Genomic DNA, 24,523 nt, shown 5'->3' with positions numbered 1-24,523 from the left:
CGTTTTATCATGATGTATCTTTAATGTTGTCAGAACCTTTTTTTTTTTTTAGAGCCATGAGAAACAGGCCTTGACTAACCCCCAAAGGGAACAAGGATTATCAGAAACATGTCTTACATTATCTGTCTCTGTGTGTGTGTGTGTGTGTGTGTGTGTGTGTGTGTGTGTGTGTGTGTGTGTGTGTGTGTGTGTGTGTGTGTGTGTGTGTGTGTGTAGCCCATTTAACAAAACATGGGAAGTCGAGTGATGGTTAACAGTCGATCCCTCGACAGGCCTTCATGTGAACAGTATCTGTGAATTCATCGCCATGACATAATCAGCAGTCTTTTGAATGTTAAATTCAATCATTGCAAAGAGAATCGGTTATTTTCATATTTCACCCCTGTAAACCTACCATTGCATACAGGACTGGAGTACCTATTTTTGTTATTTAAACTTTTAATTTTATTTTCCACAACCAGAAGGTCAAATCATGTCTCCTGTTTTTTTTGATTCGTTCATTTGAAATAATTTACAATAAACATGTTGCCAACCCTTTCACTTCGTGTGTGGTCTTTTACTAAATGTCAGCTCTAAGGGAGGCGGAGTAGAGTAGAAACATTAGCCTGGACCCAGATCTGTTTGTAACACTTTGCCATCTCCTATAGCCATTGGAGTTGGTAAGATGGCACAAACAGATATGGAACCAAGCTATAAAGACATTGGGGAGAGAACACAAGAAGGGGCTATATTATGTAGCAGGTTGCTGTTTTATTGGGATGAGTTTTGTTCTGGAGGCAGAACTGAGCGATTTCTGCTAGATGGGCTGACTGCATAGTCAAAAATGGTCTATATTGTAAAAATAAAATGAGCTTATTGGTCAGAGTTTTAGGTTAGGATTAGCAGTGTGGTTAAGGTTAGGTTTAAAATCAGATTGTATGACTTTGGCTGACTGCTAGTGACCACTGCAGAGCTACCTGCAGAACTAGATTCATGACGCAATGCTAACCTTCTATCCTTTTCATGAGACCATTAGAGCTGTACAGTCAACTAGCCAACAGTGTATACTGAACTCTGCGATGTAGAAGTTGTTTTCAGTTTGGGAAATGGGTTTACTATTGGCAGCACTTCACATGGAACAACTAATCATCCGCAAACCATTAAAGAAAATGTTTTGTCTTCCCAGTAATTGCCTCTGTCACTTCAGTGGACTCGTCTCAATAAGAATGACTTGAAGAACGTCTGTGGCATGTTTGGATTTAAGTCTCTTCCCCCAGATGTTCTCTAGCTTTTGGAAGTACTGTAGATATGCTGTAATGTAGATTCATAAAACTTCAACTGTCTGTAGATCAGGGGTGCCCAAACTTTTGGACTTGGAAACCCCTTAAACATGGTTTATCAATATATAAGATCATTCTGGAAGACTGGCAAGCCCAATCTAATTTTGTTGGGGGCCATGTTTGGCCCGCAGGCCCCACTTTGGATGGCCCTGCTGTAGATAGAGGGAGAGACGAGGAATAGTGTGATAGCCCGCCTCCCCTGTCCTAACCAAGGACTGCCCATGTGCACAACAGCATAAGTTACTCTTTAGCCCTGGTACACTTTTCAAGCACCAGCTGCATTCTGCTGAAGGCACATATTGGACTGTCACTTTTGATAACTTCCGTGACCAAAAAGTACATCTTAATACATTCATCTGTGTGAAGACAAAGACCGTTCTCTTTACACAACAAAGTTGTAACTGATTGACTAAGTCAGAACATATGTTGGCTGTTTTCTGCATTTGTTTTGTCCCTGTCATCGCACATTGCTTTGATGTGTTACTTCGATGTCGACCACATAGTGTGAGACTTCTCAATTTCCACCTTCAGTCTACCCTTCCCCTGCAGATTAACACCAGTCTTGCTTTTCAAATGAAGAAAAGCATGTAATATCAAAAACATGTTGGAACAAATCTCTTTATGATGCCACAGCATGGCTTATGACGGATTTGGAGGCCATCCTTTTTCTGACACCAAACCAATTCCTTAAATAGCCTATTGAGATTCAAGTGTTTAAAAAAATATATACACTTGCCAAGAACAATGACTTTAAAATGGGTCAGTGTTCCCTCTGTGTTTGGACCAAAGAATTACATAATAGTGTCCAAACCACAGATGCTATCTGACACACACAAACATTGACCTCCACATCATGGTTTATTTTGTTGGCTCATCTCCATCCTTATCTGCCAGGGCCAGGTTTGCCGAACTCTGGGAAAGAGACCAATTTCTCAAGACTTCTCAGCTTCCCTGTATCTCTTGTCTCATCAGGTGATGCTCCAGCCCAGTACATAGCCTAGAGGGCCAGACGAAGGACCAAAGAATCAGACTTGAGACGAGCATACAGCATAAACCCCTCAAGGAACGTCTGGTTAAGAGAATCAAGCACCCCAGAGGACAGTGAAAAGAAGAAGACGGAAGTAGATTGTTTGCATGGAAGAGGTTAGTGCTAGCACTGCTGACCCTAGTGATGTGGGTTCATCCAAAGCTTGAACGGATACTGGAGGTAAGAGACGAAACAATTACATTATTTTACTATATGGTTTTACTCACACAGGGTTGGGGAGTAACTGATTGCATGTAATCTGATTACAAAACGGTATCAGTTACGGTACCACCAAAAATATTTGAATCAGATTACAGATACTTTTGAAAAAGTAGATTACTTATTAGATTACTTGTCAATTCAGAAAGGATGTTTGTGAAAATCATACGTGACACTTTCTGTTTTCTCAATGATATTCAATTCAGCATTGAAAAGGGTGCAAGTTTGCTGACCACAAATCAGAGACGAATAGGATGACACACCAAATGCATTTGATGGATTTTTTTTGTCTTCTAATGCATTTTAAGGGGAAAGTAATACGAAAGTAACAAAGTAATCAGATTACATTACTGAGTTTGGGTAATCCAGAAATTAGTTACTGATTTTTGGACAGGTAAGGTAACTAGTAACCATAATGGATTACATTTAGAAAGTAACCTACCCAACCCTGCTAACACAGTTACTGTGAGTATACACACACACACACACACACATACACACACAAGTTTTTTCCTCCATCTAATTAGTGCAGCAATTGTTAGAAATTGTTTGGTTATGTAAATGTCAGAATGAATGCTACTCTTTTGTCGAGTCCAGGTCCTCATATCTCCTCTACACTAGGAAGAGCTTTGTGGGGAATGTCCCCATTCTGGACTACAAGGTCACAGAGTTGACCAGGTAGACTATAGGGATCATGACACCACTGAGCACCCCCCTTTCAGAACATTTAACCAGCCGGGGCACATCCGGCTGAACCACACTGACTGTACCATGTCCCACCTAGTCTCTCATTTATATACACTGAGTGTCCAAAACATTAAGAACACCTTAACACAATCCATGTCTCAAGGCTTAAAAATCGTTCTTTAACCTGTCTCCTCCCTTTCATCTGATTTGAAGTGGATTTAACAAGTTACATGAATAATGGATAATAGCTTTCACCTGGATTCACCTGGTCAATCTATGTCTTGGAAAGAGCAGGTGTTCTTAATGTTTTGTGTATGCTCAATAAGAGGTAACGCTGTTCTGATAATGTCTGTGTTTTGACATGTCTGTCCATCTGTTGCTTTGACTCTGGGTTTGAGCTGCGTAGTCTGGACCCGGGGGGGGTGATGTTCTTTGGGGACATCGACGGGCAGCAGAACTACTTCCTGCTGGCGGTGGTCCATGGGAATCTGAGCGTCCAGACGAGCCGCGGGGACAGACAGGTCCTCGTCACCTCATGGCCAAGATTGGTGATGGGGAGTGGAAAAAGGTGAGGTCCTGAACCGTACCCTCTAAATTACTTTGTGACAGTAGGCTATGTTATAACCATAACATAATTACCATGTGGAAAATGTACAGGTAAATGCCAAAATAAAGGAAACACCAACATAAAGTGTCTTAATAGGGCGTAGGGCCACGACAGCTTCAATGCGCCTTGGCATAGATTCTACAAGTGTTTGGAACTCTATTGGAGGGATGTGACACCATTCTTCCACAAGAAATTCTATCATTTGGTGTTTTGTTGATTGTGGTGGAAACCCTGTCTTTGGCGCGCTCCAGAATCTCCCATAAGTGTTCAATGGCGAATGTGCATAAAGATGTCGAAATTCTAATATGACTTCATTGTTTCACCAGTATGCAATGAGGTTTTGAACTACGGTGCACAATATTGTTCAATGTGCCAATAAATCAGCATAATCTACTTTTTCGTTTTTTCTAATTGCCGGCATCTTGAAGCTAAAATGGGGATCATGTTTACTGTGCTAGAGTAATGGATAATGTACAATCGTGGCCAAAAGTTTTGAGAATGACGCATATTCATTTTCATAAAGTCTGCTGCCTCAGTGTCTTTAGATATTTTTGTCAGATGTTACTATGGAATACTGAAGTAATAATTTCATTTCATAAGTGTCAAAGGCTTTTATTGACAATTACATGAAGTTGATGCATAGAGTCAATATTTGCAGTGTTGACCCTTCTTTTTCAAGACCTCTGCAATCCACCCTGGCATGCTGTCAATTAAATTCTGAGCCACATCCTGACTGATGGCAGCCCATTCTTGCATAATCAATCCCCAAAATCTGTGTGTTTTTGTTTGTCCCACCCGCCTCTTGAGGATTGACCACAAGTTCTCAATGGGATTAAGGTCTGGGGAGTTTCCTGGCCATGGACCCAAAATATTGATGTTTTGTTCTCCGAGCCACTTAGTTATCACTTTTGCCTCATACAAGGTGCTCCATCATGCTGGAAAGGGCATTGTTCGTCACCAAACTGTTCCTGGATGGTTGGGAGAAGTTGCTCTCGGAGGATGAGTTGGTACCATTCTTTATTCATGGCTGTGTTCTTAGGCAAAATTGTGAGTGAGCCCACTCCCTTGGCTGAGAAGCAACCCCACACATGAATGGTCTCAGGATGCTTTACTGTTGGCATGACACGGCTGATGGTAGTGCTCACCTTGTCTTCTCCGGACAAGCTTTTTTCTGGATGCCCCAAACAATCGGAAAGGGGATTCATCAGAGAAATTATTTTACCCCCGTCCTCAGCAGTACCTTTTGCAGAATATCAGTCTGTCCCTGATGTTTTTCCTGCCGAGAAGTGGCTTCTTTGCTGCCCTTCTTGACACCAGGCCATCCTCCAAAGTCTTCGCCTCACTGTGCATAGAGATGCACTCACACCTGCCTGCCGCCATTCCTGAGCAAGCGCTGTACTGGTGGTGCCCCGATCCCGCAGCTGAATCAACTTTAGGAAATGGTCCTGGCGCTTGCTGGACTTTCTTGGGCATCATGAAGCCTTCACAACAATTGAACCGCTCTCCTTGAAGTTCTTAATGATCCGATAAATGGTTGATTGTGTGAAGCCCTTTTTGTGCAAAGCAATGATGACTGCATGTGTTTCCTTGAAGGTAACCATATTTGACAGAGGAAGAACAATGATTCCAAGCACCACCCTCTTTTTGAAGCTTCCGGTCTGTTATTGGAACTCAATCAGCATGACAAAGTGATCTCCAGCCTTGTCCTCATCAACACTGACACCTGTGTTAACAAGAGAATCACTGACATGATGTCAGCTGGTCCTTTTGTGGCAGTGCTGAAATGCAATGGAAATGTTTTGGGGGGATTCAGTTCCTTTGCATGGCAAAGAGGGACTTTGCAATTAATTGCAATTCATCTGATCACTCTTCATAACATTGTGAGTGTATGCAAATTGCCATCATACAAACTGAGGCAGCAGACTTTGTGAAAATGTATATTTCATCCTCCAACCTTTTGGCCACGACTGTACAGCATGAGATATTTGTGGTAAGTGCAAGGGGGCCGCCACCTTTATGCACCTCTGCAATTGGGTTGAGATCTGGTGACAGATGGCCATGGCATATGGTTGACATTGTTCTCATGCTCAAACCATTCGGTGACCACTGGTGCCCTGTGGATGGGTGCATTGTCATCCTATGGGGGCATAGCCATGGTATCCAAAATAATGCCCTGCCCAGCATTTTTATACGCAACCCTAAGCATGATGGGGCATTAATTGCTTAATTAACTCAGGAACCACACCTGTGTTGAAGCAACTGCTTTCAATATACTTTTGTATCCCTCATTTAGTTAAGTGTTTCCATTATTTTGACAGTTACCTGTGATAACCATGCAATAGCAATGTAATAACCATGTCAATACAATGTAAGACCCACATGGGCTATGTATTAGTTATCCAATACCAATGTATTACCAATGTAATGACCATGTGGGCCATGTAATAACCATGTCAATACAATGTAAGACCCACATGGGCTATGTATTAGTGATCCAATACCAATCTATTATCCAATGTAATGACCATGCAATAATAGTGTTGGTCTAAGGGCCAGCGTAAAAGCCATGCCCACATATGACCCCTGAACTCATCTAAATCTCACGTGTACATTATGGATGCCGATTACAGTGATGAAACAGGAGGGAGCTGTGGCTGTGCGCGTGGGCTCGGAGGCAGTCGTCACAGTTCAGCAGTCCGCTGAGAGCCACATGGCCGAGATAGGCAACAGAGTTACACATGGGATACGCAAATGTACAGTCAATAACACAATAGAAAAATCTGTATACAGTGTGTGCAAAGGAGGTAAGGCAACAAATAGGCCATCGTGGCGAAGTAGTTACCCTGGGGGTGAGTCTTGTTAACACCCACCTGACTGACAGGGAGCAGAATGGGAGGATGTGAGAGGACCCATGGGAAGGAATGTGTCTAGAGAGGGGTTAGGACCTAACAGGGACACAGCAGGGTTGCAGACAGGCTGGAGGCGGGGGTGAGAGATAATTAAGGTGTAGAAGGGGTAGTGCTAGCATGTTGTGGGAGGTTTTTGAAGGGAATTTGTTTCTGCACAGTAAAGGTTAGGACCTTTACATTCCATGGTTAGGAGCAACAGTAATAAAACACAGGGTTGCAGATGGGGTGGGAGGCCGGTGGGACATTAAGAGAGAGCGTGAAGGGGTAGTATCACGGTTTTCTTCTATCTCCTCCTCTGACGAAGAGGTGTAGCAAGGATCGGACCAAAATGCAGCGTGGTAATTTTCATACATGTTTAATAACGAATAAACACGAACAATACAAAAACAAGAAACGTAACACGAAAACCGAAACGACGTATACTGGTGCAAACTAACACAGTAACACAGAGAGAGGAACAATCACCCACCCAACACTCAAAGAATATGGCTGCCTAAATATGGTTCCCTATCAGAGACAACGATAAACACCTGCCTCTGATTGAGAACCACTTCAGGCAGCCATAAACTTTTCTAGATAACCCTACTAATTCACAATCCCAATACCTACAAAAAACCCAAGAAAAAACACACCACATAAATAAACCCATGTCACACCCTGGCCTGACCAAAATAATAAAGAAAACACAAAATACTTAGACCAGGGCGTGACAGGTAGTGGTAAAATGTGAAGTGAGGTTTTTGGAGGAAAATGTGTGACTGCAGAGGGCTTGGGAACAATGTTAGTAAGTACACTGGGGTTGCATCACAAAATACACCCTATTCCCTGTGTAGTGTACTACATTTGACCTATAAATCAAATTAAATGTCACATGCGCACCTTACCGTGAAATGCTTACTTACAAGCCTCCCGAGTGGCGCAGCGTTCTTAGGCACTGCATCTCAGTGCAAGAGGCATCCCTGCAGTCCCTGGTTCAAATCCAGCTGCATCACATCCAGCCATGATTGGGAGTCCCATAGGGCGGTGCACAATTGGCCCAGCGTTGTCTGGGTTTGGCCTGGATAGGTCCTCATTGTAAATAAGAATTTGTTCCAATCCAGGCTGCATCACATCCAGCTGTGATTGGGAGTCCCACAGGGTGGCGCACAATTGGCCCGGTGTTTGATTAGTTCTGCAGTCTTATGGCTTGGGGGTAGAAGCTGTTAAGGAGCCTTTTGGTCCTAGACTTGGCGCTTCGGTACCTCTTGCCTTGCCGTAGCAGAGAGAGCAGTCTGACTTGGGTGACTGGAGTCTTTGACAATGGACTAACGTGCCATTTGGGACACAGCCTGGGTTGCGGAAGAATAAGGGCATAGGGTGAAACATTGAAGGCTCACTAGTGGGACACTAGCTACTATGCCCTCCTTAATTATTGCGATAGTCAAGCATTTTTCATATTTTTTGGCTCTATACAAAAGTCTAAATTGAGTGAATTGGACCATTTTCCTGTCCTGCTAAGCATTCAAAATGTAACGAGTACTTTTGGGTATCAGGGAAAATATAAATAGGAAAGTACAGATACCCAAAAAGTACTTTAAAGTATATTTACTTAAGTACTTTACACCACTGACTGTCTGTGGAGATGGGAGTTAACCAGGGATCTGTCTGGTTCTCATAACATTAGCTTTGCTCATCTAATCTGTGTGCAATGATAACCGCACAGTCTGAGCCGGTTCTCTGACACACCAACTTTCTCACCATGATAAGAACAACAAGATCAAAGCATAGCATATGGCTCGGTGTTCAACCACTCCTAAGAGAACATGAACTGTAGATCATATCACTTGAACACTATTTTATACCCCTCACAAACAGCAATCCATGGTTAGGAGCAACAGTAATAAAACACAGGGTTGCAGATGGGGTGGGAGGCTGCTGGGACATTAAGAGAGAGTGTGAAGGGGTAGTGGTAAAATGTGAAGTGAGGTTTTTGGAGGAAAATGTGTGAGTGCAGAGGGCTTGGGAACAATGTTAAGGTCAACTACCCATAAATGTTTCCAAGGACCTAAAATATAGGTCCCAGAATTTTTCCCTGTCAGGGTGCGTGGTCAGAAAAAAATCCTGAGGGTTAAAGCCAACAGAGGCGATTCCAGGAAAGTAGGACCCAGGGACAATATGTACCCAGCACCTCTGCACCTTAGAATCCTGCAGGCTCCGCTCCAGGATTCTGGAGTCCTGACTGACCCAGTCCCAGCTCCACATGCAGCCATCCAGAAGAGGGTTCAGCTTGACAGACAGACAGACAGACAGACAGACCGAGAGGAAATTGTATAGAAAAACAAGCCCCATGTGATTGCCCTTCACTACATAGCACTGTTTTTAGTCTAATTCAGATTAAGAGGGACAGTGGGTTCATTCAATGAACAGACACATGCTGTTTGTGTAGAGTATAAAATACAATGTTAAAATTCTATGAACTGCAGTTCATGATGTCTCAGGAGTGGTTGAACTCTGAGCTCTGCTTTGATCCTGTTGTTCTTACCATGGTGAGAAAGTTGGTGTGTCAGAGAACTGTCCCAGGCTGTGCGGTCCAACTCTGAAAATCATTATTAGAGTTGACAAGAGCACAGTGGTTAACATTACACACAGATTAGAGAAGCAAATTTCACATTATGAGAACCAGCCAGATCCCTGGTTAACTCCCATCTCCACTTCCTGCCCTCCCATCTATCCTTCTCTCCAATCCATCCTCCCTTCTGCCCTATAATCTACCCTCCCTCCGTCCAATCCACCCACCAACCAAGGCATCATACCAAGGATATACTATTAAAGTATGGAGTGGCAGGTAGCCTAGTGGTTAGAGCGTTGGACTTGTAACCGAAAGGTTGCAGGATCGAATTCTGCCCCTGAACAAGGCAGTTAACCTACTGTTAGGCGGTCATTGAAAATAAGAATTTGTTCTTAACTAACTTGACTAGTAAAATAAAGGTGTAAAAAAGTAAATGAAATAGGATAGGAGAAAACAGAAAAACATTCATAAAAACAATGGAAAAAGTTCAATAAAAATTCTTATCAGCACAAATGGCCACCAGAACAGACATGACTGCTATGCAGGTTACTCTAAGTAAAAGACAGGCTCTCATCGTATTGTATTAATGGAGACCAGGTTAAGTCAAACTTATGTTGGGACCCAAGCACAGTGTACCTAACAGAGGCTAAAGGAGACTTCCAGTAAAAGAGGACAAGCCAGCAGCGGGTAAGTTCCCCAAAAATGGCAGTGAACGGGTTGTGGCTAACAGTTGTATTACACATATGTGAGAGTGCCTAGAAAATGGGGTCTCACAGTCACTGGACACTTGTATTTAAATTCTAAGCGGAAACACAGAACTTCTCTCGCAGGAAGAAAACAATTCAGATTGGGGTAAAAATGTGGACCGCTGGTTAACTCCCATCTCATTTACATTTACCTCATTTATCAGATGCTCTTATCCAGAGCGACTTGCAGGAGCAATTAAGGTTAAGTGCCTTGATCAAGGGCACATTGGCAGATTTTCCACCTTGGCTGCTCAGGGATTTGAATCAGTGACCTTTCGATTACTAGCCCCACGCTCTTAACCACCAGGCTGCCTGCCATCTCCACAGAGAGTTTCACATGCTCCCATACTGTAGCTACTCTCCCACTGCATTTCATTCTTGCCATTACTTCACTAACTTCTGAAGCTGAAGTTTAAGTACTTGGATCAGGTGCTTTCCTTATTTTGTCAGTAATGTAAAAAGGGTGACAACATTCAATGGTCTGTTAAAGGAACACTGCATTGTTGTATGAACAAGAAAGTGCACCGGTTAGGGTGCAGAGTGATATGCATGTTATGTTTGTCTTTGTGTCTGCAGTGCTGCTGGGAAGCTCTTCAGCTGAGCCAGATGGTGCAGACTGGACTCTCTCTGTGGAGCTAGCTCTCAGAACCGTTTCATTCAGAGGCTCTCTCCTCATCCTCGTAGACACTCAGAATGACTACATTCTCTCCTTGAAACTCAACCACCCTTCACAGGTAACACACCGGAACTATACAGCCTCACGGCCCAACTGATCTGGACCAGCTTTTTGTTACGTTATTGTCTCTATCTTCTCTCAATCCTTCACTATTACTGCTTTGGAAATGTTTATGATCTTGAAGAATGGTACAATGGCAAATCCTAACAAATGGCAAAGAGATGGTCAACACATACACACATAACATAACTCATTCCTATTTTACAATGGCTGCCTACCCCGGCCAAATCCTAACCCGGGTGACGCTGGGCCAATTGTGCGTCGCCCTACGGGACTCCCAATCACGACCGGTTGTGACACAGCCTGGATACACATACAAACTCACGCGGGTCACTCAAACACACATGCATCCACACCCACACACACATACACACAGCAGCAGATCACAAAGAAGTCTCTCACACACACACACTCCTGCCTCCATAGAGTCTGGGAACTGACTTGATTAGCCCAATGCTCACATGTTGTGATGTCATGCAAAATGCCAAACATGAAGAGGTCAAACTTTCCGAAAGAGGCTTTGTTCAAATTATGTCACTGTCAGCGTGCCATACTTTAAGATGATTTAACTCCTGGAAATCCCACCACATATATACATGATTCTTTCTGCTGTGTAGAACAAACCCTGACTTTTACCTTTTACGTCTTTTTAAGGCACAAACAGATATGTTGCTGTTTCTTTTGCAGATTGTTTTATTGATACCGATTGTTGATCTGGCATTCGCTGTATCTGTTTATGAAATTTGTATCCATTTGACAATGTGTTAACAAATTTTCGGGACCAACGGAGATCCGTTTGAGGGGGACTCTATTCTAGTTGCGCAGCTACCCCCAGGCCCTCTGCTCTGGTGAGAGTCAGTACCTGCAGCTGTAGGTGAGGCCAGAACAGCTGGTGATTGGCATGGGCGTAACCAAGGCAACCATGAAGTTGACAGATGGGGACTATGAGCTCCTGAAGAGGGTGTTGAGCCAACCAGGGAGCATGGTGTAACTGGGGGGCGGGCCAGGTGAGAATTGAGTCTCAAATGACACCCTCCTCCCTCGAAAATGTACTACCCTAGGCCAGATACTTTCTCTTCAAATCCTATTCACACTGTCTTCCCACAACAACTGATCCTATTCCTCTTACTCTTTCACCATTCTACTCTTACACAGCACTGCTTATAAGACTACATGAGACCACTTAAACCACTGTTTACTGTTTGGCCATTGTCTGTCTCTCAACGTTTTACTCTGTCTCATATGGCTATCTATGTAACATCTGTAACACATGTTACTGCAGAGTGCATTAATATTGTATTTTCTAATAGTTGTAATTTATTTGTATTGAAGCATCTCTAACATGTGAGGGATGTTCATTTGAAGAACAAGAGAAGGATTGCATTTTCTTTGTGTAGATCGTTTTGTATAACTTTTTTGGCAAACTTTGGTACGTTACCACAAAACCACAGCATGGCCTCTTTCACTTTATTTGCTGCATATGTTTCTGTCATTTCCAGCAGAATTCCCCTCTGAGGTAAAGCTAAACGGTACAGCTGAATTACCATGTCCACTCTTAAGTCTGTGAATGGCAATAAAGCATTTGCTGCCTTTTATAGCTATTTGAGTAGCATTGCATTTTTTACAGACATGCTCAAATTGGTTGGTACCCTTACAGCTGATTGCAATGATGCTTAATTCCTCCTGAAAAGTGATTAAATGAAAAGCTATTTTATCATGTACACTTGCATGCCTTTGGTATGTCATAGAATAAAGCGAAGAAGCTGTGAAAAGAGATGAATTACTGTTTATTCTACAAATACATTCTAAAATGGACTGGACACATTTGTTGGTACCCCTTAGAAAATATAATAAATAATTGGATTATAGTGATATTTCAAACAAATTTGTTTCTTTAATTAGTATCACACACACGTCTCCAATCATGTAATCAGTCATTCAGCCTATTTAAATGGAGAAAAGTAGTCACTGTGCTGTTTGGTATCATTGTGGTCACCACACTGAACATGGACCAGAGTAAAGTAGTCACTGTGCTGTTTGGTATCATTGTGTGCACCACACTGAACATGGACCAGAGTAAAGTAGTCACTGTGCTGTTTGATATCATTATGTGCACCACACTGAACATGGACCAGAGTAAAGTAGTCACTGTGCTGTTTGGTATCATTGTGTGCACCACATTGAACATGGACCAGAGTAAAGTAGTCACTGTGCTGTTTGGTATCATTGTGTGCACCACACTGAACATGGACCAGAGTAAAGTAGTCACTGTGCTGTTTGGTATCATTATGTGCACCACACTGAACATGGACCAGAGTAAAGTAGTCACTGAGCTGTTTGTTATCATTGTGGTCACCACACTGAACATGGACCAGAGTAAAGTAGTCACTGTGCTGTTTGGTATCATTGTGTGCACCACACTGAACATGGACCAGAGTAAAGTAGTCACTGTGCTGTTTGGTATCATTGTGTGCACCACACTGAACATGGACCAGAGTAAAGTAGTCACTGTGCTGTTTGGTATCATTATGTGCACCACACTGAACATGGACTACAGTAAAGTAGTCACTGTGCTGTTTGGTATCATTGTGTGCACCACACTGAACATGGACCAGAGTAAAGTAGTCACTGTGCTGTTTGGTATCATTGTGTGCACCACACTGAACAAGGACCAGAGTAAAGTAGTCACTGTGCTGTTTGGTATCATTATGTGCACCACACTGAACATGGACCAGAGTAAAGTAGTCACTGTGCTGTTTGGTATCATTATGTGCACCACACTGAACATGGACCAGAGTAAAGTAGTCACTGTGCTGTTTGGTATCATTATGTGCACCACACTGAACATGGACTAGAGTAAAGTAGTCACTGTGCTGTTTGGTATCATTGTGTGCACCACACTGAACATGGACCAGAGTAAAGTAGTCACTGTGCTGTTTGGTATCATTGTGTGCACCACACTGAACATGGACCAGAGTAAAGTAGTCACTGTGCTGTTTGGTATCATTGTGTGCACCACACTGAACATGGACCAGAGTAAAGTAGTCACTGTGCTGTTTGGTATCATTGTGTGCACCACACTGAACATGGACCAGAGTAAAGTAGTCACTGTGCTGTTTGGTATCATTATGTGCACCACACTGAACATGGACTAGAGTAAAGTAGTCACTGTGCTGTTTGGTATCATTGTGTGCACCACACTGAACATGGACCAGAGTAAAGTAGTCACTGTGCTGTTTGGTATCATTGTGTGCACCACACTGAACATGGACCAGAGTAAAGTAGTCACTGTGCTGTTTGGTATCATTGTGTGCACCACACTGAACATGGACCAGAGTAAATTAGTCACTGTGCTGTTTGGTATCATTATGTGCACCACACTGAACATGGACTAGAGTAAAGTAGTCACTGTGCTGTTTGGTATCATTGTGTGCACCACACTGAACATGGACCAGAGTAAAGTAGTCACTGTGCTGTTTGGTATCATTGTGTGCACCACACTGAACATGGACCAGAGTAAAGTAGTCACTGTGCTGTTTGGTATCATTGTGTGCACCACACTGAACATGGACCAGAGTAAAGTAGTCACTGTGCTGTTTGGTATCATTGTGGTCACCACACTGAACATGGACCAGAGTAAAGTAGTCACTGTGCTGTTTGGTATCATTGTGTGCACCACACTGAACATGGACCAGAGTAAAGTAGTCACTGTGCTGTTTGGTATCATTATGTGCACCACACTGAACATGGACTAGAGTAAAGTAGTCACTGTGCTGTTTGGTATCATTGTGTGCACCACACTGAACATGGACCAGTAAAGTAGTCACTGTGCTGTTTGGTATCATTGTGTTGCACCACACTGACCATGGACCAGAGTAAAGTAGTCACTGTGCTGTTTGGTATCATTGTGGTCACCACACTGAACATGGACCAGAGTAAAGTAGTCACTGTGCTGTTTGGTATCATTGTGTGCACCACACTGAACATGGACCAGAGTAAAGTAGTCACTGTGCTGTTTGGTATCATTATGTGCACCACACTGAACATGGACTAGAGTAAAGTAGTCACTGTGCTGTTTGGTATCATTGTGTGCACCACACTGAACATGGACCAGAGTAAAGTAGTCACTGTGCTGTTTGGTATCATTGTGTGCACCACACTGAACATGGACCAGAGTAAAGTAGTCACTGTGCTGTTTGGTATCATTGTGTGCACCACACTGAACATGGACCAGAGTAAAGTAGTCACTGTGCTGTTTGGTATCATTGTGTTGCACCACACTGACCATGGACCAGAGTAAAGTAGTCACTGTGCTGTTTGGTATCATTGTGGTCACCACACTGAACATGGACCAGAGTAAAGTAGTCACTGTGCTGTTTGGTATCATTATGTGCACCACACTGAACATGGACTAGAGTAAAGTAGTCACTGTGCTGTTTGGTATCATTGTGTGCACCACACTGAACATGGACCAGAGTAAAGTAGTCACTGTGCTGTTTGGTATCATTGTGTGCACCACCTGAACATGGACCAGAGTAAAGTAGTCACTGTGCTGTTTGGTATCATTGTGTGCACCACACTGAACATGGACCAGAGTAAAGTAGTCACTGTGCTGTTTGGTATCATTGTGTGCACCACACTGAACATGGACCAGAGTAAAGTAGTCACTGTGCTGTTTGGTATCATTATGTGCACCACACTGAACATGGACTAGAGTAAAGTAGTCACTGTGCTGTTTGGTATCATTGTGTGCACCACACTGAACATGGACCAGAGTAAAGTAGTCACTGTGCTGTTTGGTATCATTGTGTGCGCCACACTGAACATGGACCAGAGTAAAGTAGTCACTGTGCTGTTTGGTATCATTGTGTGCACCACACTGAACATGGACCAGAGTAAAGTAGTCACTGTGCTGTTTGGTATCATTGTGTGCACCACACTGAACATGGACCAGAGTAAAGTAGTCACTGTGCTGTTTGGTATCATTATGTGCACCACACTGAACATGGACTAGAGTAAAGTAGTCACTGTGCTGTTTGGTATCATTGTGTGCACCACACTGAACATGGACCAGAGTAAAGTAGTCACTGTGCTGTTTGGTATCATTGTGTGCACCACACTGAACATGGACCAGAGTAAAGTAGTCACTGTGCTGTTTGGTATCATTGTGTGCACCACACTGAACATGGACCAGAGTAAAGTAGTCACTGTGCTGTTTGGTATCATTATGTGCACCACACTGAACATGGACTAGAGTAAAGTAGTCACTGTGCTGTTTGGTATCATTGTGTGCACCACACTGAACATGGACCAGAGTAAAGTAGTCACTGTGCTGTTTGGTATCATTGTGTGCACCACACTGAACATGGACCAGAGTAAAGTAGTCACTGTGCTGTTTGGTATCATTGTGTGCACCACACTGAACATGGACCAGAGTAAAGTAGTCACTGTGCTGTTTGGTATCATTGTGTGCACCACACTGAACATGGACCAGAGTAAAGTAGTCACTGTGCTGTTTGGTATCATTGTGTTGCACCACACTGACCATGGACCAGAGTAAAGTAGTCACTGTGCTGTTTGGTATCATTGTGGTCACCACACTGAACATGGACCAGAGTAAAGTAGTCACTGTGCTGTTTGGTATCATTGTGTGCACCACACTGAACATGGACCAGAGTAAAGTAGTCACTGTGCTGTTTGGTATCATTATGTGCACCACACTGAACATGGACTAGAGTAAAGTAGTCACTGTGCTGTTTGGTATCATTGTGTGCACCACACTGAACATGGACCAGAGTAAAGTAGTCACTGTGCTGTTTGGTATCATTGTGTGCACCACACTGAACATGGACCAGAGTAAAGTAGTCACTGTGCTGTTTGGTATCATTGTGTGCACCACACTGAACATGGACCAGAGTAAAGTAGTCACTGTGCTGTTTGGTATCATTGTGTTGCACCACACTGACCATGGACCAGAGTAAAGTAGTCACTGTGCTGTTTGGTATCATTGTGGTCACCACACTGAACATGGACCAGAGTAAAGTAGTCACTGTGCTGTTTGGTATCATTATGTGCACCACACTGAACATGGACTAGAGTAAAGTAGTCACTGTGCTGTTTGGTATCATTGTGTGCACCACACTGAACATGGACCAGAGTAAATTAGTCACTGTGCTGTTTGGTATCATTGTGTGCACCACACTGAACATGGACCAGAGTAAAGTAGTCACTGTGCTGTTGAACATGTAAAGTATCACTGTGCTGTTTGTATCATTGTGCACCACACTGAACATGGACCAGAGTAAAGTAGTCACTGTGCTGTTTGGTATCATTATGTGCACCACACTGAACATGGACTAGAGTAAAGTAGTCACTGTGCTGTTTGGTATCATTGTGTGCACCACACTGAACATGGACCAGAGTAAAGTAGTCACTGTGCTGTTTGGTATCATTGTGTGCGCCACACTGAACATGGACCAGAGTAAAGTAGTCACTGTGCTGTTTGGTATCATTGTGTGCACCACACTGAACATGGACCAGAGTAAATTAGTCACTGTGCTGTTTGGTATCATTATGTGCACCACACTGAACATGGACTAGAGTAAAGTAGTCACTGTGCTGTTTGGTATCATTGTGTGCACCACACTGAACATGGACCAGAGTAAAGTAGTCACTGTGCTGTTTGGTATCATTGTGTGCACCACACTGAACATGGACCAGAGTAAAGTAGTCACTGTGCTGTTTGGTATCATTGTGTGCACCACACTGAACATGGACCAGAGTAAAGTAGTCACTGTGCTGTTTGGTATCATTATGTGCACCACACTGAACATGGACTAGAGTAAAGTAGTCACTGTGCTGTTTGGTATCATTGTGTGCACCACACTGAACATGGACCAGAGTAAAGTAGTCACTGTGGTGTTTGGTATCATTGTGGTCACCACACTGAACATGGACCAGAGTAAAGTAGTCACTGTGCTGTTTGGTATCATTGTGTGCACCACACTGAACATGGACCAGAGTAAAGTAGTCACTGTGCTGTTTGGTATCATTGTGGTCACCACACTGAACATGGACCAGAGTAAAGTAGTCACTGTGCTGTTTGGTATCATTGTGTGCACCACACTGAACATGGACCAGAGTAAAGTAGTCACTGTGCTGTTTGTTATCATTATGTGCACCACACTGAACATGGACTAGAGTAAAGTAGTCACTGTGCTGTTTGGTATCATTGTGTGCACCACACTGAACATGGACCAGAGTAAAGTAGTCACTGTGCTGTTTGGTATCATTGTGTGCACCACACTGAACATGGACCAGAGTAAAGTAGTCACTGTGCTGTTTGGTATCATTGTGTTGCACCACACTGACCATGGACCAGAGTAAAGTAGTCACTGTGCTGTTTGGTATCATTGTGGTCACCACACTGAACATGGACCAGAGTAAAGTAGTCACTGTGCTGTTTGGTATCATTGTGTGCACCACACTGAACATGGACCAGAGTAAAGTAGTCACTGTGCTGTTTGGTATCATTGTGTGCACCACACTGAACATGAACCAGAGTAAAGTAGTCACTGTGCTGTTTGGTATCATTGTGTGCACCACACTGAACATGGACCAGAGTAAAGTAGTCACTGTGCTGTTTGGTATCATTGTGTGCACCACACTGAACATGGACCAGAGTAAAGTAGTCACTGTGCTGTTTGGTATCATTGTGTGCACCACACTGAACATGGACCAGAGTAAATTAGTCACTGTGCTGTTTGGTATCATTATGTGCACCACACTGAACATGGACTAGAGTAAAGTAGTCACTGTGCTGTTTGGTATCATTGTGTGCACCACACTGAACATGGACCAGAGTAAAGTAGTCACTGTGCTGTTTGGTATCATTGTGTGCACCACACTGAACATGGACCAGAGTAAAGTAGTCACTGTGCTGTTTGGTATCATTGTGTGCACCACACTGAACATGGACCAGAGTAAAGTAGTCACTGTGCTGTTTGGTATCATTGTGGTCACCACACTGAACATGGACCAGAGTAAAGTAGTCACTGTGCTGTTTGGTATCATTGTGTGCACCACACTGAACATGGACCAGAGTAAAGTAGTCACTGTGCTGTTTGGTATCATTATGTGCACCACACTGAACATGGACTAGAGTAAAGTAGTCACTGTGCTGTTTGGTATCATTGTGTGCACCACACTGAACATGGACCCGAGTAAAGTAGTCACTGTGCTGTTTGGTATCATTGTGTTGCACCACACTGACCATGGACCAGAGTAAAGTAGTCACTGTGCTGTTTGGTATCATTGTGGTCACCACACTGAACATGGACCAGAGTAAAGTAGTCACTGTGCTGTTTGGTATCATTGTGTGCACCACACTGAACATGGACCAGAGTAAAGTAGTCACTGTGCTGTTTGGTATCATTATGTGCACCACACTGAACATGGACTAGAGTAAAGTAGTCACTGTGCTGTTTGGTATCATTGTGTGCACCACACTGAACATGGACCAGAGTAAAGTAGTCACTGTGCTGTTTGGTATCATTGTGTGCACCACACTGAACATGGACCAGAGTAAAGTAGTCACTGTGCTGTTTGGTATCATTGTGTGCACCACACTGAACATGGACCAGAGTAAAGTAGTCACTGTGCTGTTTGGTATCATTGTGTTGCACCACACTGACCATGGACCAGAGTAAAGTAGTCACTGTGCTGTTTGGTATCATTGTGGTCACCACACTGAACATGGACCAGAGTAAAGTAGTCACTGTGCTGTTTGGTATCATTATGTGCACCACACTGAACATGGACTAGAGTAAAGTAGTCACTGTGCTGTTTGGTATCATTGTGTGCACCACACTGAACATGGACCAGAGTAAAGTAGTCACTGTGCTGTTTGGTATCATTGTGTGCACCACACTGAACATGGACCAGAGTAAAGTAGTCACTGTGCTGTTTGGTATCATTGTGTGCACCACACTGAACATGGACCAGAGTAAAGTAGTCACTGTGCTGTTTGGTATCATTGTGTGCACCACACTGAACATGGACCAGAGTAAAGTAGTCACTGTGCTGTTTGGTATCATTATGTGCACCACACTGAACATGGACTAGAGTAAAGTAGTCACTGTGCTGTTTGGTATCATTGTGTGCACCACACTGAACATGGACCAGAGTAAAGTAGTCACTGTGCTGTTTGGTATCATTGTGTGCGCCACACTGAACATGGACCAGAGTAAAGTAGTCACTGTGCTGTTTGGTATCATTGTGTGCACCACACTGAACATGGACCAGAGTAAAGTAGTCACTGTGCTGTTTGGTATCATTGTGTGCACCACACTGAACATGGACCAGAGTAAAGTAGTCACTGTGCTGTTTGGTATCATTATGTGCACCACACTGAACATGGACTAGAGTAAAGTAGTCACTGTGCTGTTTGGTATCATTGTGTGCACCACACTGAACATGGACCAGAGTAAAGTAGTCACTGTGCTGTTTGGTATCATTGTGTGCACCACACTGAACATGGACCAGAGTAAAGTAGTCACTGTGCTGTTTGGTATCATTGTGTGCACCACACTGAACATGGACCAGAGTAAAGTAGTCACTGTGCTGTTTGGTATCATTATGTGCACCACACTGAACATGGACTAGAGTAAAGTAGTCACTGTGCTGTTTGGTATCATTGTGTGCACCACACTGAACATGGACCAGAGTAAAGTAGTCACTGTGCTGTTTGGTATCATTGTGTGCACCACACTGAACATGGACCAGAGTAAAGTAGTCACTGTGCTGTTTGGTATCATTGTGTGCACCACACTGAACATGGACCAGAGTAAAGTAGTCACTGTGCTGTTTGGTATCATTGTGTGCACCACACTGAACATGGACCAGAGTAAAGTAGTCACTGTGCTGTTTGGTATCATTGTGTTGCACCACACTGACCATGGACCAGAGTAAAGTAGTCACTGTGCTGTTTGGTATCATTGTGGTCACCACACTGAACATGGACCAGAGTAAAGTAGTCACTGTGCTGTTTGGTATCATTGTGTGCACCACACTGAACATGGACCAGAGTAAAGTAGTCACTGTGCTGTTTGGTATCATTATGTGCACCACACTGAACATGGACTAGAGTAAAGTAGTCACTGTGCTGTTTGGTATCATTGTGTGCACCACACTGAACATGGACCAGAGTAAAGTAGTCACTGTGCTGTTTGGTATCATTGTGTGCACCACACTGAACATGGACCAGAGTAAAGTAGTCACTGTGCTGTTTGGTATCATTGTGTGCACCACACTGAACATGGACCAGAGTAAAGTAGTCACTGTGCTGTTTGGTATCATTGTGTTGCACCACACTGACCATGGACCAGAGTAAAGTAGTCACTGTGCTGTTTGGTATCATTGTGGTCACCACACTGAACATGGACCAGAGTAAAGTAGTCACTGTGCTGTTTGGTATCATTATGTGCACCACACTGAACATGGACTAGAGTAAAGTAGTCACTGTGCTGTTTGGTATCATTGTGTGCACCACACTGAACATGGACCAGAGTAAATTAGTCACTGTGCTGTTTGGTATCATTGTGTGCACCACACTGAACATGGACCAGAGTAAAGTAGTCACTGTGCTGTTTGGTATCATTGTGTGCACCACACTGAACATGGACCAGAGTAAAGTAGTCACTGTGCTGTTTGGTATCATTGTGTGCACCACACTGAACATGGACCAGAGTAAAGTAGTCACTGTGCTGTTTGGTATCATTATGTGCACCACACTGAACATGGACTAGAGTAAAGTAGTCACTGTGCTGTTTGGTATCATTGTGTGCACCACACTGAACATGGACCAGAGTAAAGTAGTCACTGTGCTGTTTGGTATCATTGTGTGCGCCACACTGAACATGGACCAGAGTAAAGTAGTCACTGTGCTGTTTGGTATCATTGTGTGCACCACACTGAACATGGACCAGAGTAAATTAGTCACTGTGCTGTTTGGTATCATTATGTGCACCACACTGAACATGGACTAGAGTAAAGTAGTCACTGTGCTGTTTGGTATCATTGTGTGCACCACACTGAACATGGACCAGAGTAAAGTAGTCACTGTGCTGTTTGGTATCATTGTGTGCACCACACTGAACATGGACCAGAGTAAAGTAGTCACTGTGCTGTTTGGTATCATTGTGTGCACCACACTGAACATGGACCAGAGTAAAGTAGTCACTGTGCTGTTTGGTATCATTATGTGCACCACACTGAACATGGACTAGAGTAAAGTAGTCACTGTGCTGTTTGGTATCATTGTGTGCACCACACTGAACATGGACCAGAGTAAAGTAGTCACTGTGGTGTTTGGTATCATTGTGGTCACCACACTGAACATGGACCAGAGTAAAGTAGTCACTGTGCTGTTTGGTATCATTGTGTGCACCACACTGAACATGGACCAGAGTAAAGTAGTCACTGTGCTGTTTGGTATCATTGTGGTCACCACACTGAACATGGACCAGAGTAAAGTAGTCACTGTGCTGTTTGGTATCATTGTGTGCACCACACTGAACATGGACCAGAGTAAAGTAGTCACTGTGCTGTTTGTTATCATTATGTGCACCACACTGAACATGGACTAGAGTAAAGTAGTCACTGTGCTGTTTGGTATCATTGTGTGCACCACACTGAACATGGACCAGAGTAAAGTAGTCACTGTGCTGTTTGGTATCATTGTGTGCACCACACTGAACATGGACCAGAGTAAAGTAGTCACTGTGCTGTTTGGTATCATTGTGTTGCACCACACTGACCATGGACCAGAGTAAAGTAGTCACTGTGCTGTTTGGTATCATTGTGGTCACCACACTGAACATGGACCAGAGTAAAGTAGTCACTGTGCTGTTTGGTATCATTGTGTGCACCACACTGAACATGGACCAGAGTAAAGTAGTCACTGTGCTGTTTGGTATCATTGTGTGCACCACACTGAACATGAACCAGAGTAAAGTAGTCACTGTGCTGTTTGGTATCATTGTGTGCACCACACTGAACATGGACCAGAGTAAAGTAGTCACTGTGCTGTTTGGTATCATTGTGTGCACCACACTGAACATGGACCAGAGTAAAGTAGTCACTGTGCTGTTTGGTATCATTGTGTTGCACCACACTGACCATGGACCAGAGTAAAGTAGTCACTGTGCTGTTTGGTATCATTGTGGTCACCACACTGAACATGGACCAGAGTAAAGTAGTCACTGTGCTGTTTGGTATCATTATGTGCACCACACTGAACATGGACTAGAGTAAAGTAGTCACTGTGCTGTTTGGTATCATTGTGTGCACCACACTGAACATGGACCAGAGTAAAGTAGTCACTGTGCTGTTTGGTATCATTGTGGTCACCACACTGAACATGGACCAGAGTAAAGTAGTCACTGTGCTGTTTGGTATCATTGTGGTCACCACACTGAACATGGACCAGAGTAAAGTAGTCACTGTGCTGTTTGGTATCATTGTGGTCACCACACTGAACATGGACCAGAGTAAAGTAGTCACTGTGCTGTTTGGTATCATTGTGTGCACCACACTGAACATGGACCAGAGTAAAGTAGTCACTGTGCTGTTTGGTATCATTGTGGTCACCACACTGAACATGGACCAGAGTAAAGTAGTCACTGTGCTGTTTGGTATCATTGTGTGCACCACACTGAACATGGACCAGAGTAAAGTAGTCACTGTGCTGTTTGGTATCATTGTGTGCACCACACTGAACATGGACCAGAGTAAAGTAGTCACTGTGCTGTTTGGTATCATTGTGGTCACCACACTGAACATGGACCAGAGTAAAGTAGTCACTGTGCTGTTTGGTATCATTGTGTGCACCACACTGAACATGGACCAGAGTAAAGTAGTCACTGTGCTGTTTGGTATCATTGTGGTCACCACACTGAACATGGACCAGAGTAAAGTAGTCACTGTGCTGTTTGGTATCATTGTGTGCACCACACTGAACATGGACCAGAGAAAGCAAAGGAGAGATTTGTCTGAGGAGATCAGAAAGACAATAATAGACAAGCATGGTAAAGGTTAACGGCTACAAGACCATCTCCAAGCAGCTTGATGTTCCTGTGACAACAGTTGCAAATATTATTAACAAGTTTAAGGTCCATGGAACTGCAGCCAACCTCCCTGGGCGCGGCCACAAGAGGAAAATCAACCCCAGATTGAACAGAAGGAGAGTGTGAATGGTAGAAAAATAACCAAGGATAACTGCCAGAGAGATCCAAGGTGAAGGTTTGTTTCTGATTGCACCATTCGTCGCTTTTTGAGTGAACGTGGGCTCCATGGAAGAAGACCCAGGAGGACTCCACTCTTGAAAGAAAAACAAAGCCAGACTGGAATTTGCTAAAATGCATATTGACAAGCCACAATCTTTCTGGGAGAATGTCCTTTGGACAGATTAGTCAAAACTGGAGCTTTTTGGAAAGTCACATCAGCTCCATGTTCACAGATGGAAAAAATGAAGCTTTCAAAGAAAAGAACACCATACCTACAGGGAAACATGGAGGAGGCTCGGTTCTGCTCTGGGGCTGTTTCGCTGTGCCTGGCACAGGGTGCCTTGAACCTGTGCAGGGCACAATAAAATCTCCAGAATGCCTTGATAGTCTTTAGAGAAACGTACTGCCCAGTGTCAGAAAGCTCTGCCTCAGTAGCAGGTCA

General features: G+C 43.6%; 1 protein-coding gene and 1 long non-coding RNA gene across 2 annotated transcripts; both read left to right on the top strand.

Annotated features, from left to right (window-relative positions):
* Positions 1-84: 84 nt before the first annotated feature.
* Positions 85-537, top strand: LOC127908635 (uncharacterized). The gene is made up of 2 exons (XR_008067832.1): positions 85-168; positions 217-537. It is a non-coding gene; the product is annotated as an uncharacterized LOC127908635 (long non-coding RNA).
* Positions 538-2,427: 1,890 nt separating this feature from the next.
* Positions 2,428-11,789, top strand: LOC118396834 (growth arrest-specific protein 6-like; the record flags this gene model as incomplete). The annotated part of the gene is made up of 7 exons (XM_035791246.2): positions 2,428-2,526; positions 3,134-3,242; positions 3,631-3,800; positions 4,318-4,325; positions 6,470-6,582; positions 10,639-10,796; positions 11,673-11,789. Coding segments are annotated over 7 exons (774 nt in total), but the record flags the coding sequence as incomplete, so codon positions are not given.
* Positions 11,790-24,523: the final 12,734 nt, after the last annotated feature.

Source organism: Oncorhynchus keta, chromosome 18 (genome assembly GCF_023373465.1).
Source record: "Oncorhynchus keta strain PuntledgeMale-10-30-2019 chromosome 18, Oket_V2, whole genome shotgun sequence".
Classification (NCBI taxonomy): domain Eukaryota; kingdom Metazoa; phylum Chordata; class Actinopteri; order Salmoniformes; family Salmonidae; genus Oncorhynchus; species Oncorhynchus keta.
This window is presented reverse-complemented; position numbering and strand designations above follow the sequence as displayed.